This window comes from Hemicordylus capensis, chromosome 2 (genome assembly GCF_027244095.1).
Source record: "Hemicordylus capensis ecotype Gifberg chromosome 2, rHemCap1.1.pri, whole genome shotgun sequence".
In the NCBI taxonomy this organism is placed as follows: domain Eukaryota; kingdom Metazoa; phylum Chordata; class Lepidosauria; order Squamata; family Cordylidae; genus Hemicordylus; species Hemicordylus capensis.
The window spans coordinates 288,333,490-288,350,552 of NC_069658.1; the positions used below are offsets into that span (position 1 = coordinate 288,333,490).

Consider the following 17,063-nt stretch of genomic DNA (forward strand, 5'->3'; position numbering starts at 1 on the left):
CAATGTCCTTCTGAAGCTGCCCTCAGAGAATTATAGTGAGGCATCACCCTCCTACCCACCCCCACCACTGTGAATAGGCAGCAGAGACTTGTGTAGCCATTATGAAACAAAACAAGCTGGGCATATCCCGAGAGATTCAACCACATTCATAAAAGGAAGCACTGTCATCTGTGTTTGGCTTGGATGGACAGAAGACATTGGTACTGTGTGTACCCAGGAAGTCTGCCCAGGACAGCTCACAAGAAACCAAGCCTGTAGTATGCAATTGACCAGCTCCTGGATTGTCTTTAGGTCATTCACAGCATATCCGTTCTGCTGAAATGCGGTGAATGGAGCTGCTGAAGTCTGGATCCTCAGTTGTATGGGGCTTGAAATGTTCAAACCCCAGAGGAGAGTTGGTCTTATGGTAGCAAGCATGACTGGTTGCATATGAATGAGAGACTAGAATTGTGAACACTGTAAGATATTCCCCTCGGGATGGAGCTGCTCTGGGAAGAGCAGAAAGTTTCAAGTTCCCTCCCTGGCTTTTCCAAGATCGGACTGAGAGAGATTCCTGCCTGCACCCTTAGAGAAGCTGTTGCCAGTCTGTGAAGATAATACTCAGCTAGATAGACCAATGGTTTGACTCGGTATATGGCAACTTCCTCCTATGTTCATTTTTCTTTGCTAAAAGCTCACATTCTCTGTGAATTTGTGCAGTCACACATAGCACTATGGTTGTGATGCAGGGGTCACCGCTGCTCTCCTGGAGTAAAATGTTATCTTGTGGTGGCTTTCTGTGGCCTGAAAAAAAAAAGGGGAGGCATCCAGTGTAACCACTTGGGAGTAGGAAGTTCTACTTGTGTAAAAAATCATGACTAGATGAAGGTAAACATTTTCTCCTGCCTTCTCGCTTTTTGAAATGTCAGTGGCTTGAGTGCAGTAATCTCATGATCAAACACACCTGTATATTTCTGCTTGGCAACATTGACTTGAAATACCTAATATACACCACTAAATTTAGAACACAAAGTTACAAGAGCAGCTGTGCATCTCAGCACTTCTCAAGGTAGAAACTCTGCATTTCTATTCTAATCTCTTATTTGCAGAAGACATAAACAAGGCTGGCCTTCTGAATGTGATGATTTCATGGGCAGGTGTAGATGGAGAGCAGAGCTGAGTGGGTAAGTGAGCACAGAGGTATGACATGCATTGTTCCCTATAGCAGAGAAGCCAGGTGTAGACTACAACTCCCAGCAGCGGGGAATGGTGGGAGCTGTAGTCAACGTGGCAGCTGTGGCCGCTACTGACTCACTGACTGCAGGAGGACTAGGGAGGGACAAAGTCAGAGAGAAGGTGGGCAAAAGACGTGTGTGCAGAAGCCTGAAATCGGCCCGTCTGCCTCATTTGGAGGAAGGTGGGGCCAAGGAAGGGAGTCTTTCGCCAACGTTCTCTCTGACTCCATCCCTCCGTAGTCCTGCAGTCAGTGAGGCAGTGGGGGCCATGGCAGTTGGAAGGCTACTCTACATATGAGGTGAAGGCCCGAGAGCATAGTGAACAGGACATAGGAGTTTTGCAGGAGTTTAGCGGGAAGTGTGTGGGGGAGCCTGGATCAAGCCCCTGCGATCACAAGGAGCCTGGTGGAGAAGAGAACGTAAGTACATATCCCTCCCTCGTATCCCTCATATTCTTGGGAAAGGCTGTTTGAACAGTTAAATAGCTGACCATTACAGCTGAGACCTATCCTTCTAATAAACTATCTAATAAACGGACAATAAACTCTCTAGATACTGTAAACAGCCAACAAAAACAGTATGAAGATAGAAGGTCAGCAGGGGAAGGGGCACTTCCCAGTGTATTGCACAGAGTGCCACATGTATGACTCTTTGCCCCACGGGCAGAAGTCATGGGTGTGTGCTCAGTGCAAGGAGCTCCTGGCTCTCAGGGAACAAATCCGTTCCCTTGAGACCACAGTGGCAGATCTGGAGAAGCTCAGAGAGGCATGTGGACGAGACCTTCAGGGATGTGATAGAGGCATCCTACTCCAGGGCTTGTAGCTCCTCTGCTGTCAGGGAGAATGAAGGTCTTGGGCAAGGAGGACATCGGTCTGAGGAAGAGGAAAATGCTCCTTTAGAAGGGACTCGTTCTGTGGATGATGAGCCCATATCCTCTCGTACAGGGGATACTCCTCTGGTGGGTGGGGGCCTCCTTGTAGTGGGTGATTCGATCATTAGAGGGATAGAGAGATGGGTTTGTGACCCGCGTGTTGACCGCATGGTGACTTGCCTGACTGGTGCAAAGGTTGCGGACATCACGCAGCGTCTAGACAGGCTCCTAGGCAGTGCTGGGGAGGAGACAGCTGTCACGGTTCACGTCGGCACCAAAGATGTGGGGAAATGCAGTCGGGAGGTCCTGGAAGCCAAATTTAGGCTGATAGGTAGCATTTTGAAGTCCAGGACCCCCAAGGTAGCATTCTCAGAAATAATACCTGTTCCACGCACAAGTACAGTGAGACAGGCAGAGCTGAGGGGTCTTAATGCATGGATGAGACATTGGTGCCGGGAAGAGGGGTTTAGATTTGTTAGGCACTGGGACACATTTTGGGGCAAGCAAGGCCTGTACCAAAGGGACGGGCTGCACTTGAACCAAGATGGAACCAGACTGCTGGCCCTTAAAATCAAAAAGGTTGCAGAGCGGCTTTTAAAATGACACCTGGGGAGCAGCCGATGGGAGCTGGGCAGTATCCCGTTTGGCAAAAGACATCCTTTAAAGTGTGAGGGTTCAAAGAATTCCGATAAAACAGAAAGGAACAGAGCAGAACTGCATAAAGAGCAGACGGGAGCCTGTGCAAGCAGGTCAAAGAGTTAAAAGAATAGCGTACATCAGGGGAGAGATTCAGCATATAGGTCCTTATGTGCCAATGCCAGAAGCCTCCAAACCAAGATGGGCGACCTGGAGTGCTTGGTTGCTAATGCAGAAATAGATATAGTGAGCATAACAGAAACATGGTGGAACAGTGAGAACCAGTGGGACACTGTTATCCCTGGGTATAAACTCTATAGAAAGGACAGGGAGGGGCGCCTTGGAGGAGGGGTAGCACTATATGTTAAAGAAGGGATAGAATCTAACAAGCTAGAAAGCCTAGGTGGACTGGAGTCCTCCACAGAAACCCTGTGGGTGACTATACAAGGCCAGAAAGGAAACATGCTACTGGGGATGTGCTATCGCCCTCCGGATCAAAATGCCGACAGTGACTGGGAGTTGCAGGAGGAAATCAGAGAGGCGTCAAGGAGAGGCAGGGCTGTAATTATGGGTGGCTTCAATTACCCACACATAGACTGGGTAAAATCACATTCAGGTCAGGACAAAGAGGTCAAATTTCTAGATACGCTAAATGACTGTGCCCTAGAACAGTTGGTCATGGAACCAACCAGAGAGAAGGCGATCTTGGATCTAATTCTGAGTGACACCCAGGACCTGGTGCGTGATGTCAGTGTCATCGACCCTTTAGGGAACAGTGAACATAATGCCATCAATTTCAGCATACATGCGGGGAGAGAATCACCAAGGACGTCTAACACGGACATTTTGAATTTGAGAAGAGGAAACTTCTCCAAAATGAGAAGTATGGTGAAAAGAAAGCTGAAAGGGAAAATCAGGAGAGTCACTTCGCTCCAGAGTGCATGGAGTTTACTCAAAACCAGAAAACTAGAAGCCCAGTTAGATTGTATACCCAAAAGGAGAAAAGGTACCACTAAGTCCAGGAGGATGCCAGCATGGCTAACGCGTACCGTCAAGGAAGCCATAAAGGGAAAGAAGACTTCCTTCTGAAATTGGAATGCCTGTCCAAATGAAGAGAACAGAAAGGAACAGAAACTCTGTCAAGAGAAATGCAAGGTGACAATAAGGGAGGCAAAAAGAGAGTATGAGGAACATTTAGCCAAAAGTATCAAGGGGAATAACAAAAACTTCTTTAAATACATTAGAATCAGGAAACCTGCCAGGGAGGCGGTTGGACCATTAGACAATGAGGGAGTGAAAGGGATTATTAAGGAGGATATGGAGGTTACAGAGAAGCTGAATGAGTTCTTTGCGTCTGTCTTCATGGCAGAGGATACTGAGCATATACCTGTTCCTGAACCAGGCTTTTTAGGGATGGAGGCTAGAGAGCTGAGTCAGATAGAAGTGACAAGAGATGATGCTCTAAACTGTGTGGAAAAACTGAAAGCTAACAAATCACCAGGGCCGGGTGGCATCCATCCAAGAGTCCTCAAAGAACTCAAATGTGAAATTGCCGACCTCCTTGCTAAAATATTTAACGTATCCCTGAAATTGGGCTCTGTACCAGAGGACTGGAGAGTTGCAAATGTAACACAGATTTTCAAAAAGGGATCCAGGGGCAATCTGGGAAATTACAGGCCAGTTAGCCTAACGTCCGTTCCAGGCAAATTGATGGAAAGCATCCTCAAGGATAAAATTGTAAAGCACATAGAAGAACAGGCCCTGCTGGGAGTGAGCCAGAATGGCTTCTGCAAAGGCAAATCTTGCCTCACCAACCTTTTGGACTTCTTTGAGGATGTCAACGAGTGTGTGGATCAAGATGATCCAGTTGACATAGTCTACCTGGACTTCCAAAAAGCTTTTGACAAAGTTCCTCATCAAAGACTCCCGTGGAAACTTAGTGGTCATGGGCTAAGGGGACAAGTACATGTGTGGATTGCTAACTGGTTGAAAGACAGGAAACCGAGGGTAGGTATAAATGGAGAGTTTTCACAATGGAGGGAAGTAAGAAGTGGGGTCCCCCAGGGATCTGTACTGGGAACGATGCTTTTTAATTTAGCCATAAATGATTTAGAAGCAGGGGTAAGCAGCGAGGTGGCCAAATTAGCAGATGATACCAAACTCTTCCGGGTAGTGAAATCCAAAACGGATTGTGAGCAGCTCCAAAAGAATCTCTCCAAACTGGGGGAGTGGGCGACAAAATGGCAAATGAGGTTCAGTGTTCGCAAGTGTAAAGTGATGCACATTGGGATGAAAACCCCCAACTTCAAGTATATGCTGATGGGACGGTGACGGACCAGGAGAGGGATGACGGACCAGGAATGACGGACCAGGAGAGGGATCTTGGGGTCGTGGGGGACAGCTTGTTGAAAGTGTCGACTCAATGTGCGGCAGCTGTGAATAAGGCCAATTCCATGCTAGGGATCATTAGGAAGGGGATTGAAAATAAAACGGCTAACATTATAATGCCCTTATACAAAACTATGGTGCGACCACACTTGGAGTACTGCGTACAATTCTGGTCACCACATCTTAAAAAGGACATTGTTGAACTGGAGAAGGTACAGAAGAGGGCAACCAAGATGATCAGGGGCCTAGAGCACCTTTCTTATGAGGCAAGACTACAACACCTGGGGCTTTTTAGCTTAGAAAAAAGACGACTGTGGGGAGACATGATAGAGGTCTATAAAATCATGCATGGTGTGGAGAAAGTGGAGAGAAAGAATTCTTTTCCCTCTCACACAACACTAGAACCAGGGGTCATCTCATGAAATTGATTGCCAGGAGGTCTAGGACCAACAAACGGAAGTACTTTTCACACAACACCTGATCCATTTGTGGAACTCTCTGCCACAGGATGTGGTGACAGCCAACAACCTGAATGACTTTAAGAGGGGTTTGGATGACTTCATGGAGGAGAGGTCTATCAATGGCTACTAGTCGGAGGGCTGTGGGCCACCTCCAGCCTCAAAGGCAGAATGCCTCTGAGTACCAGTTGCAGGGGAGTAATGGCAGGAGAGAGGGCACGCCCTCAACTCCTGCCTGTAGCTTCCAGCTGCATGTGGTGGGCCACTGTGCGAAACAGGATGCTGGACTAGATGGGCCGTGGGCCTGATCCAGCAGGGCTGTTCTTATGAGTGTTTGTTGAATGTTTCTTTAAGCTGCAGCTCACCTGTCATCAGCATGCCCACCCTAGCCAGCCCACTGCCCCAGATCAGTTATTCCATTCCCATAGTTTGGGAGGTGGGTGAGCTGTCACCACCGTCCTGCTGTGCCACCACTCAGTGGTGGCTTAAATTTTTTTTTTTTTTTTAAGATTAAGATCAAAAAGTGGGAGGAATAATAAGAACAGCCCTACTGGATCAGGCCTAAGGCCCATCTAGTCCAGCATCCTGTTTCACACAGTGGCCCACCAGATACTGCTGGAAGACTACAGGCAGGAGTTGAGGGCGAGCCGTCTCTCCTGCCATTACTCCCCTGCAACTGGTACTCAGAGGCATCCTGCCTTTGAGGCTGGAGGTGGCCCACAGCCCTCCGACTAGTAGCCATTGATAGACCTCTCCTCCATGAAGTTATCCAAACCCTTCTTAAAGTCATTCAGGTTGTTGGCTGTCACCACATCTTGTGGCAGAGAATTCCACAAGTTGATTATGCGTTGTGTGAAAAAGTACTTCCGTTTGTTGGTCCTAGATTTCCCGGCAATAAATTTCATGAGATGACCCCTGGTTCTAGTGTTATGGGAGAGGGAGAAGAATTTCTCTCTATCGCCTTTCTCCACACCATGCATGATTTTATAGACCTCTATCATGTCTCCTCACAATCATCTTTTTTCTAAACTAAAAAGCCCCAGGAGTTGTAGTCTTGCCTCATAAGGAAAGTGTTCTAGGCCGCTGATCATCTTGGTTGCCCTCTTCTGCACCTTTTCCAGTTCTACAATGTCTTTTTTTAGATGTAGTGACCAGAATTATATGCAGTACTCCACATGCAGCCGCACGATAGTTTTGCATAAGGGCATTATAATAGTAGCCGTTTTATTTTCGGTCTCCTTCCTAATGATCCCTAGCATGGAACTGGCTGTTACTACAGCTGCTGCAGATTGAGTCAACACTTTCAAGATCTCTCTCCTGGATCTGATGGGCTCAGATCCCATCAGTGTATACCTGAAGTTGGGGTTTTTCATCCCAATGTGCATCACTTTACACTTGCCAACACTGAAAAACATCCCAAACTGGACAAGCATTTCCCCCCTGAAAGTCGGGACATCCCTCACAGTGCAGGACAGTTGGCAACCTTACCCACAATTCTCATTTACTTTTTTTTTTTTATCTTCAGTTGTAGGCCAGAACAGAACTCCCATGAAAAACAAGGGCCACCTGTAGTGGACTTGAAGTTTGCCTCCATACAGTGCCCTGACAAAGCTAGTGAATTAAGCAAATTACTTTAAAATAGAGAGCGAGAATTTAAACGCGCGCGCGCACACACACACACACACACACACACACAGAGAGATTTGGTATGTAAAGGATTGAAATCCTTGACAACTTAGCTGTGTGAGTGGAGAGGTGGGGACTTGCAATATTAACTAAGGTAAAATGTACCATCGAGTCAGTGTCAACTCCTGGCGACCATAGAGCCCTGTGGCTGTAACTTGCTGCATTCGGCCACAGAAGAACCTGCCTTATAGGACTGATTCCAACAGTACTGTTCATGCAGTCACTCAAATCTAGGTTTAATAGCAATAGCAATTACATTTATATACCGCTCTATAGCTGGAAGCTCTCTAAGCGGTTTACAATGATTTAGCATATTGCCCCCCAACATTGTGGGTTATTGACAGTGTGATTGTGTGAACCCACACCAAAGTGCTTTATTGCCCACAATGAATCTGAGATTCCCACCTTACAGTGGGCACAATCATACCAACATCAGTAACCCATGTTAAATTTAGGCCGTAGTGAGTCAGATCATTTGTCCATCTGGCTTACTATTCACACTGGCGGATATACCGTGTGGGAGTACAGCAGCCTAGCACCATTGCATTTGTGTAAGTTACACCAATGCAAATTTTTCACAAATTGCATTACACAAGAGAACTGTCAGTAGTTTGAAAAGCTTTGTATGCTGAAGATTTTCCCTTGAAGAAGAGCTCAAAAGGCATTGGGACTCAGTTTCCTGAATAAATCATTTGTGCACTGTTCCCATTTTGCCCTTAAGAACATAACAGCAGCCCTGCTGGATCAGGCCCAAGGCCCATCTAATCCTGCTTCACACAGTGGCCCACCTGATGCTGCTGGGAAGCCCACAGAGGACCTGAGGGCAGTTTCTCCAACTGCTACTCCCCTGCAACTGGTATTTAGAGGCCTCTGAGGCTGGGCCATCAGTTCTGGTGCTTCCCCTCTTGTTTTCCAATTACACATAAGCCAGCCCATTGGAAATATTGGGCTTGTGCAAGGCAATTTTTGTGCAAACACTACTAGTCTGACATGCTCTTGCACAGAATGTCAGGCACTGACTGAAATAAGCTCTCCAGGGTTCCAGACCTAGATCTTTTCCCACCTATTTGAAAATAACAGAGATTGGTTGAACCTGCAATCTTTTACATGCAAAGCCTTACTATTTTGTACACCCCTACAAGCCTAATCCTCTCCTACCTTGCTTCCACACAATCATTTCTACCCAGGTTTTCCTCTAACCTTGCTTACATACAATCAAAAATTGGGAATACACACAGCTCCCAAACCTGGGTAGAACACGGTTTTCGACTGTGTGAATGACCTCCTTGCCTCTCAAATGCTCACAGTCATAGACTGGATTGCAGCTCTTTGGCAAATGCTAGATTGGTCTCAACCATATAAGTAGTTCTGACTTAAAGCTTTCAAAAACCATACATGTATTGTAATGACTTGAAGATTAACAGCTACATACAACTCCTTGATAATTTCTGTATGGATTACATACAAACACCAACAGCAGTTTTAGATTTTATAGCAGAGGGTTCCATATTATTGTTGATTTGATTAAGATAGATGACCTTTTCCTTTGCTGGAGCTTTGATAAACGCCATACAGTATATTGCAGCTCATGATCTGATATATTCATCATCTTGCAGTGGCTCAAAAACGCTTCCTGTTCCAATGGGAAGGTAAAGTTTACTCTAGTTTAACACTGTGTTTGTGTTAAAGGTGGCAAGTAGAAGGACAATGATTCAGAGCCTTGACATTTACAGTACATTTCTTTGTAACATGATTGATAATACACTTGTTCTCCATCCTAAATTCAACTCAACATGCTCCACTGCCTGAATTCAACCCCAAGTATCTATTTTCCAACCTTATCTTTTGGACAAGAACACACTTGGCAGTAACAACCCCGCAAAGGCATTTTTAAATGCCTTTGAATTTTTAAATTTTAATGTGTTTTTATCTATTTTATCTTTTTATGTATTTAAAATGTTTTATATTTTATATTATGTTTTAATTCTGTAAACCACCTAGAGATTGATATTAGGAGGTATATAAATTCAATAAATAAATAAAAATTTTAAGCTCACTCTTTCCATTCTCTCAGTATGATGTGTGCCCACACAATCGACAAAATAACTGTTTTTCTTTGTGGGCTTGCAATGTAAAATGCTCAGAATAGGTGTAAATTCTTCCAATAGAGTTGCAGTCATCCTAAAGGATAGAGCATATGTTAGAACAGGGCTACGTAACTTTCCATCCACAAGCCAAAACATCCCTTGGCCTGGCAGCTGCTTGACAGCCTAGTTTTTGCAGTTTAAAGTAGGAAGCAAACACAGGTTTATCAAGCTCTAAGTGAGCTTTCATTCATGACTTGTGGGTCATGTGTTATGCTGGAATAATTCAGAGCACAAACAAGAACAGGGGCAGTCACAGGAATAAACCAAGGCAAAGACAGAAAAGGAGGGGGGGAAACCACCCATAGCTGGAACACAAAATATATTGGAAAAATCATTTATTAGAGCGTAACAGCTGAAAATATGTACTAATAACCAACCAATGATTGGAAGAATAATAACTAGAACCAGAGATAATAGCTAACAGCTAATACTTAGAACATAAAAGATAATAACAAAAACAATCTTATGGAGATAATACTGGGCAAAACAAATGAGCTGCAAAGCAACAAAATAAGGCAGACAAAGCCCTGAGCTGACTGTCCCTAACTGGATAACATCAAAGAAGTGGCTGAAATAAAGCCATGAAAGTCATAAAGAGCTAAAAATCTGCAAAACTGGGGTGGATAACCTAAATACTGAAACTGTTTTCTCAGAGAGCGGAAAACTAAAATGTGAGATCTTAGAAATCCATAACATAAAGCAATATATATAACATAACCAATTGCCATGGAAATAGAGAAAATTAAGCATTAATGGCAACCAGTGCTAGGGGACAGAAGGAGGACAGTTACTGGGTGCCGTGTGATGGAAATACTTTCAATGGCGCTGTCTCATTTGCATCTTTGCAAGGGTTAAGAAGTGCAAACTCCAGAAATACGTCCAGCTGTGGGTGTTGCCTCAGTGGAATGCAAATTCAATAGATCTCAGGCAGTAGCTGTAGAGTGCTGTAAGATAAATATGTTGCAAAGGCAGCACATATCAGCCTCCACATGCCACTAGATAAATCCGACCTTCATATGACAAAATGTGTATATCCAATAGAGTACATTACGGCTCTGTCTGGATGTTTAAACAAGCCGTTTCGCAAAATGCTTCATCAGCCTATTGGATATCAAACATAAGTACAGTCAGCCAAATATTCACCCCACCGAGCATATAGCTACAAAGAAAAACACCCCAATGTTAAAATAAACATGAACCTCCTGTTACACCAATTCCTCACTTCTCAGGCTAACCAAAGCCTATCTGTGCTGTCGAGCGTATATACTCGTATGATCTCCTCAATTTATACCAATCTAATAAAAACATTCCCTACAGCAGTGTGCAACGTCATTTGAATCGAAGTCAAACATGTGTGCCTGCATGTTGGTGACTAAGCAGAAAGTAAATCAGGACGTGTTGACAGACCATTAACTCCCTACTTCTTTTAATAGACAAAGGGTCCCTAGGAATAAGCTGCAAAGAGCGGAGACATCATACAAAATAGTCTCTCTCAAACATTGTAACTAAAAGGTCCCGCTTGTCATCCTATCAGATAACAATTTTATCTCCACACTCATATATTTAACAGATCATTGGTCCAAAAGGATCAATGGTTAAAATATTATCCATTAAATATTTTCTGTTCCAGCAACGGGTGGGTTCCCCCCCTCCACTCTTTTCTGTCTTTGCCTTGGCATATTTCAGAGGCTGTCAATCATGGATTTGTGGTGGAGGGAACCCTACACCTTCACATTTCCAACATCATTTGGTTACTCCGGGATGAGTTGGAGATTACATTAAAAGGTGAAAAACAACAGAGGACAACACACAAATTGTATTCATCATTTTTGTAAATTGTGCTACAACTAAGAACTTGTAGACAGCACTACTCAAGACAGGCTGAGAGGCAATCCAACAAACCTCCCAGGAATATGTTCTAGATGCTATGTGAATTTTTTTTTTTTTGGTCCTGAGTCTGTCACATAGCTAACTATATAAAAAACTATATAGTTTTTTAACTATAAGATATGCCCCTTAGGATATGGGGCTATAGCTTAATGGTAGAGGATCTGCTTTGCATGCAGGAGGTCCCACGTTCGATTCCTGGCCTCTTCAGGCAGGGTTGGGAAAGACTCCTGCCTGAAACCTTGGAGAGTTGCTGCCAGTCAGTATAGATAAAAATGAAGAAGAGCAATAGTCTGACTTGGTATAAAGCAGCTTCCTAGGTTTCTAAAGGTCAGTTGCCTACTACTGATCTTCCCCTGCAGCGTGCAGATGGAAGAGAATACTGGATGTGTTCTACAGGTGAAACTCGAAAAATTAGAATATTGTGCAAAAGTCCATTAATTACAGTAATGCAAATTAAAAGGTGAAACTGAAATATGAGATAGACGCATTACATGCACAGCGAGATAAGTCAAGCCTTAATTTGTTATAATTGTGATGATCATGGCGTACAGCTCATGAAAACCCCAAATCCACAATCCCAGAAAATTAGAATATTGTGAAAAGGTTCAACAGTCTAGGCTCCAGGTGTCCCACTCCAATCAGCTAATCAATCCATAACACCTGCAAAGGGTTCCTGAGCCTTTAAATGGTCTCTCAGTCTGGTTCATTAGGAATCACAATCATGGGAAAGACTGCTGACTTGACAGTTGTGCAGAAAACCATCATTGACACCCTCCATAAGGAGGGAAAGCCTCAAAAGGTAATTGCAAAAGAAGTTGGATGTTCCCAAAGTGCTGTATCAAAGTACATTAATAGAAAGTTATATGGAAGGGGAAAGTGTGGAAGAAAAAGGTGCACAAGCAGCAGGGATGACCGCAGTCTGGAGAGGATTGTCAGGAAAAGGCCATTCAAAAGTGTTGGGGACTTTCACAAGGAGTAGACTGAGGCTGGAGTTAGTGCATCAAGAGCCACCACACACAGACGGATCCTGGACATGGGCTTCAAATGTCGTATTCCTCTTGTCAAGCCGCTCCTGAACAACAAACAACGTCAGAAGCGTCTTACCTGGGCTCAAGAAAAAAAGAACTGGTCTGTTGCTCAGTGGTCCAAAGTCCTCTTTTCTGATTAGAGCAACTTTTGCATCTCATTGGGAAACCAAGGACCCAGAGTCTGGAGGAAGAATGGAGAGGCACACAGTGCAAGATGCTTGAAGTCCAGTGTGAAGTTTCCACAGTCTGTGTTGATTTGGGGAGCCATGTCATCTGCTGGTGTTGGTCCACTGTGCTTCATTAAGTCCAGGGTCAACGCAGCTGTCTATCAGGAGATTTTGGAGCACTTCATGCTTCCTTCCGCAGACGAGCTGTATGGGGATGTTGACTTCATTTTCCAGCAGGACTTGGCACCTGGCCACACTGCCAAAAGTACCAAAACCTGGTTCAATGACCATGGGATTACTGTGCTTGATTGGCCAGGAAACTCGCCTGACCTGAACCCCATAGAGAATCTATGGGGCATTGCCAAGAGAAGGATGAGAGACATGAGACCAAACAATGCAGAAGAGCTGAAGGCCGCTATTGAAGCATCCTGGTCTTCCATAATACCTCAGCAGTGCCACAGGCTGATAGCATCCATGCCACGCCGCATTGAGGCAGTAATTGCTGCAAAAGGGGCCCAAACCAAGTACCGAATACATATGCATGCTTATACTTTTCAGAGGTCCGATATTGTTCTATTTACAATCCTTGTTTTATTGGTTTCATGTAATATTCTAATTTTCTGGGATTGTGGATTTGGGGTTCTCATGAGCTGTACGCCATGATCATCACAATTATAACAAATTAAAGCTTGACTTATCTCGCTGTGCATGTAATGCGTCTATCTCATATATCAGTTTCACCTTTTAATTTGCATTACTGAAATTAATGAACTTTTGCACGATATTCTAATTTTTCGAGTTTCACCTGTAGGTTGCAAAAGACATTGTCCGACATCAGAGGGCATTAGATAGCTTGGGAGCTACTGGTAACACCCAGGCTCACCTAAAGCAGCACTGGCTGCTTCTGCTTCTGGGACTGGCTTCTCCCTCCCTTCCAACCAACACTGCTGGCTGAGCAGGCATGGTCACACCATTTTTAACTTCTTTCTCTTTGAATAATCAGGGCTGCTTTTATTTCCTCTCCCATCAATTTATCTCCTGTTCCTTCTACCAAGCAGCCTCTCTTGCTCCCTGTTCCAATCCTGCAACAAAATTATCCAGAAATTCAGGGGTCTTGATGTTAAAATCCTTTATTCTGTCTATGTAAAGGCAAAAAAGCAAAGAAGAAAGAAAAAAGAAACTCCTAGAAATCCTCATATTTGCTCATCCCATTGAATGACCCACTTGGCCAGTACTCCACATGAACCAAACATAGACCATAAAATACATCTGTGAATCTTCTAGGGCAGTTATGCACTTGGCAGATGAGTTGATAGGGAAAGGGTTTCCCGAAAAGACAGAATGTTTGGAAATAATGCCGTATCCAATGAGGCAAATGCATTTTTCAAAATTGACCCCTTATACTGCCATTGCATAGTTAATATTTCCAGTTTCACAACCTCAAGATCGCTTTCCTGGATAGCAGAGAATGACTTTCCATCCGACAAGAGCTACTGGCAGACAGGATTGCACACTCAGTCCTACGTACACCTGTATCAGAGTATTTTAATTAACTGATTTTAAAATATATTCTGGTTCTGCTAGCAATTCTGATTCTACTTGAGACAATCTGCAAACATCCTATTTACATCTACACACTAATGAAAAATACAAGGAAGCTTCTACATTTAAACATTGGTCATATCTATTCTGCAAGACATACACCTGTCTCAGAAATGATTAAACACACAGCACTCTCTGTCTGATCAAATAAAGAACAGCCACTTCTTAGGAACATAGGAAGCTGTCATATACTGAGTCCGACCATAGTCCATCTAGCTCAGTATTGTCTACACAGACTGGCAGCAGCTTCTCCGAGGTTGCAGGCAGGAATCTCTCTCAGCCACATCAGATGATCTTCCCAGAGTGGCTCCATCCCCTAAGGGGAATATCTTGCAGTGCTCACACATCTAGTCTTCCATTCTCAGACCGTGGGCAGACCGTGCTTAACTAAGGGGACAAGTCATGCTTACCACCACAAGACCAGCTCTCTTCCCATACTTGTTTATGCAGTGTTTTAAAACAAAGCCTCTTAAACATATTTAATAAAAATATAAATTTTAAAAAATTAAGGGTGGAGCCTATATTTCAGTCTGGGGAAACATTGGATAACACTAATCAAATATAAGAATACAAGCCGACCCCGCACAGAGCATCTGTGCGCTCTTTGGGGCAGGCTACCTCTCCCTCCTAGTCTCCAACGGGGCCGAGTGCCGCCACCGCCACCAGCGGGGCCGAGAGCCACCTCCACCGCCAGCAGGGCCGCCGAGAGCCGCTTGCCAGTCTTTGCGGCCGGCCTCTTTGGGGGCCAGCCACCTCTCCTCCACCCCACCCCACACCAGTATCGGGGCCCGCCATGCTGCCGCCTCCTCGCCCCTCGGCCTGTCCTCCTCCTCGCCTTGCTGCGGGCCAACTGTCCTCTCTCCTGGGTGCGCCAGCCAATCAGGCGCCTCCACAGCCCAGCCAATCAGCTGGGCTGTCGGGATGCATTTTTCCCTGGCACACCCAGGAGAATTATATATATAGATTCAAGAATTACCTAGCTGGAAGAATGTTTTGGGCACGTTTGTTTTTCGTAGACACAAGAGTTCTGCAATTGCAATTTTACACTGCAATTTCCATTTATTTCAGTGGATCATGTCACAACCTGAAAAAATACTACTGAAACAAAAAGACTGCTACTCATCAAAGCAGTACACACATTTGCTGTTCCCCACCTTTGGAAGAGTTTAAAATAGGACATTTTAGCATTTTAATCATGCACATATGTAGAGCTATTTAAAAATCATGAACATTCAAAATCCTTTGAAGGATCTTTTTAGTGCAGCACAGTGGGGGGTTGGGTTTTTTTTTTTTAAAAAAATGAAGGGCTCTAATTTTTCTATAATATAAAATTCATAATATGACTTAGATAAACGCCAAACAATTTTGTTTTGTTTGGAATTTAGGATCAAGAAATCATTTTGCCCAGGTTTATTTTTAGCTTCCAAGGAGGCTTCCATTTTTTAAACTTTCCCCAGCATGCTTCAAAAGAACATACATTCTGAACATTATAAAAAAGAAAACCAAAAGCAGCAAATCATGTTTGTTCCTTTGTGACCTCTTGCTCTTTTGTTCTTAAAAAAAAGTCTTATCACAGCTTCATCTACAAAATCATGAGGTAGCAATAGGTTCTTTGATATAATCCTGAGCTTGATGAAAGACATGGACAACCTGGAAACACTGAATTTGAAGTGGGACATTAAAAGGATAAAGACATAATAGCAGCTTCCGAATAATGGTGGGGTTAGGGGGAGAGTTATACGATCTGAAGAGAAACCAGAGTATGGTTAATACATCCAATAGTAGTGAAGGATATCACCAGCAGGCCTGTGGAACTACCCAAACCAGGAAAATCATAGATATTAAAACTGATGTTTATCTGCTTGGTATTGTAAACTGCAAGTAACCAAGGGTACTGCAAGGCGTTAAGAAGGATATTGTAGAACATATGCTGGTTTAAGTCATTCTTCCGATTTTGAAGATTAGGACATTATGGGATGGTACCTTATCTAAAGTCTCCCAGATCCAATTCAAGTCTCTACTGAGTAATTTAATTTAATTTAATTTATTTATATTTATATACCGCTCTTCAAAAAAATTCTCAATGCGGTTTACATAGAAAAATAAATATTAGATAAATAAGATGGTCCCCTGTCCCCAAAGGGCTCACAATCTAAAAAGAAACATAAAGGTAGACACCAGCAACAATCACTGGAGGAATGCTGTGCTGGGGTTGGATAGGGCCAGTTGCTCTTCCCCTGCTAAATATAGGAGAATCACCATTTTAAAAGATGTCTCTTTGCCCAGTTAGCAGGGGACTTTTTCAGTTAATGAAAGCAGGTGCTCGCAAATACAAAAGGTTTAGAATTCACAAGTTGTATCTTTGAATCACTGCAGAATAAAAGTCAGGATATTTCTAAATACGAAAACATTAACTCAGAAGTTTGCTTGCAACACTTAAGCAGAGCCCAGATTTACTTGGATTTCTTCTTGAAAAAGGCCCTTTGTGTGCATTATCAAGTTGTGTACAAATGAAATGAAGGATGTACATTGCTTTGTAACAGTACAGTATTATTTAATTCTCACTCTCCTACTCTAGTCTCTTCGGAAGAGCTGAAGAAGTTGCTGTTGCTCTAATGTCTGTTGCTAAGGTAGGACTCCAGACGAATTTCAAAGTAGGCTCATTATGACTGGTTCTTTTAAAGAAAGTAAGCCATATAAAGGTTTGGGGTGCTTGTTAATGGTAGTGCTACTACTTCAACTGCAGCATCATCATCATCATCCAGCACTTTATACAGTCCCTGCAGGCTTCTCATTCTCCTGGAAGATTTTTAGGCTCTTCTGTGGCCTGAGGAGCAACAAAAACTCCAGGTCAGGAAGCACTTCAGCTCTTTCAAACACTTTGTCAAGGAAAGGGAGTAGTGGATACCCCAACTTATATTGGCAATATACAGACAGTATCTTTTCAAGACATGATTCCCCCACCCCCCGCCTTGC

General features: G+C 43.8%; 1 protein-coding gene across 2 annotated transcripts in view; it reads right to left on the reverse strand.

Moving 5' to 3' along the window:
• Positions 1-696: 696 nt before the first annotated feature.
• Positions 697-17,063, reverse strand: part of CRBN (cereblon) — a 68,739-nt gene continuing 52,372 nt past the window's right edge. The window contains exons 10-11 of one of the 2 annotated variants that reach the window (XM_053296518.1): positions 9,311-9,434; positions 697-783 (exon numbers count right to left, since the gene is read on the reverse strand). In XM_053296518.1, coding sequence (XP_053152493.1) covers positions 712-783; positions 9,311-9,434 — 196 coding nt within the window. In that variant the 3' untranslated portion in view covers positions 697-711. Of the gene's footprint in view, positions 784-7,464; positions 8,887-9,310; positions 9,435-17,063 lie in introns of those variants that run through there. The other variant, XM_053296517.1, reaches the window with a different exon arrangement.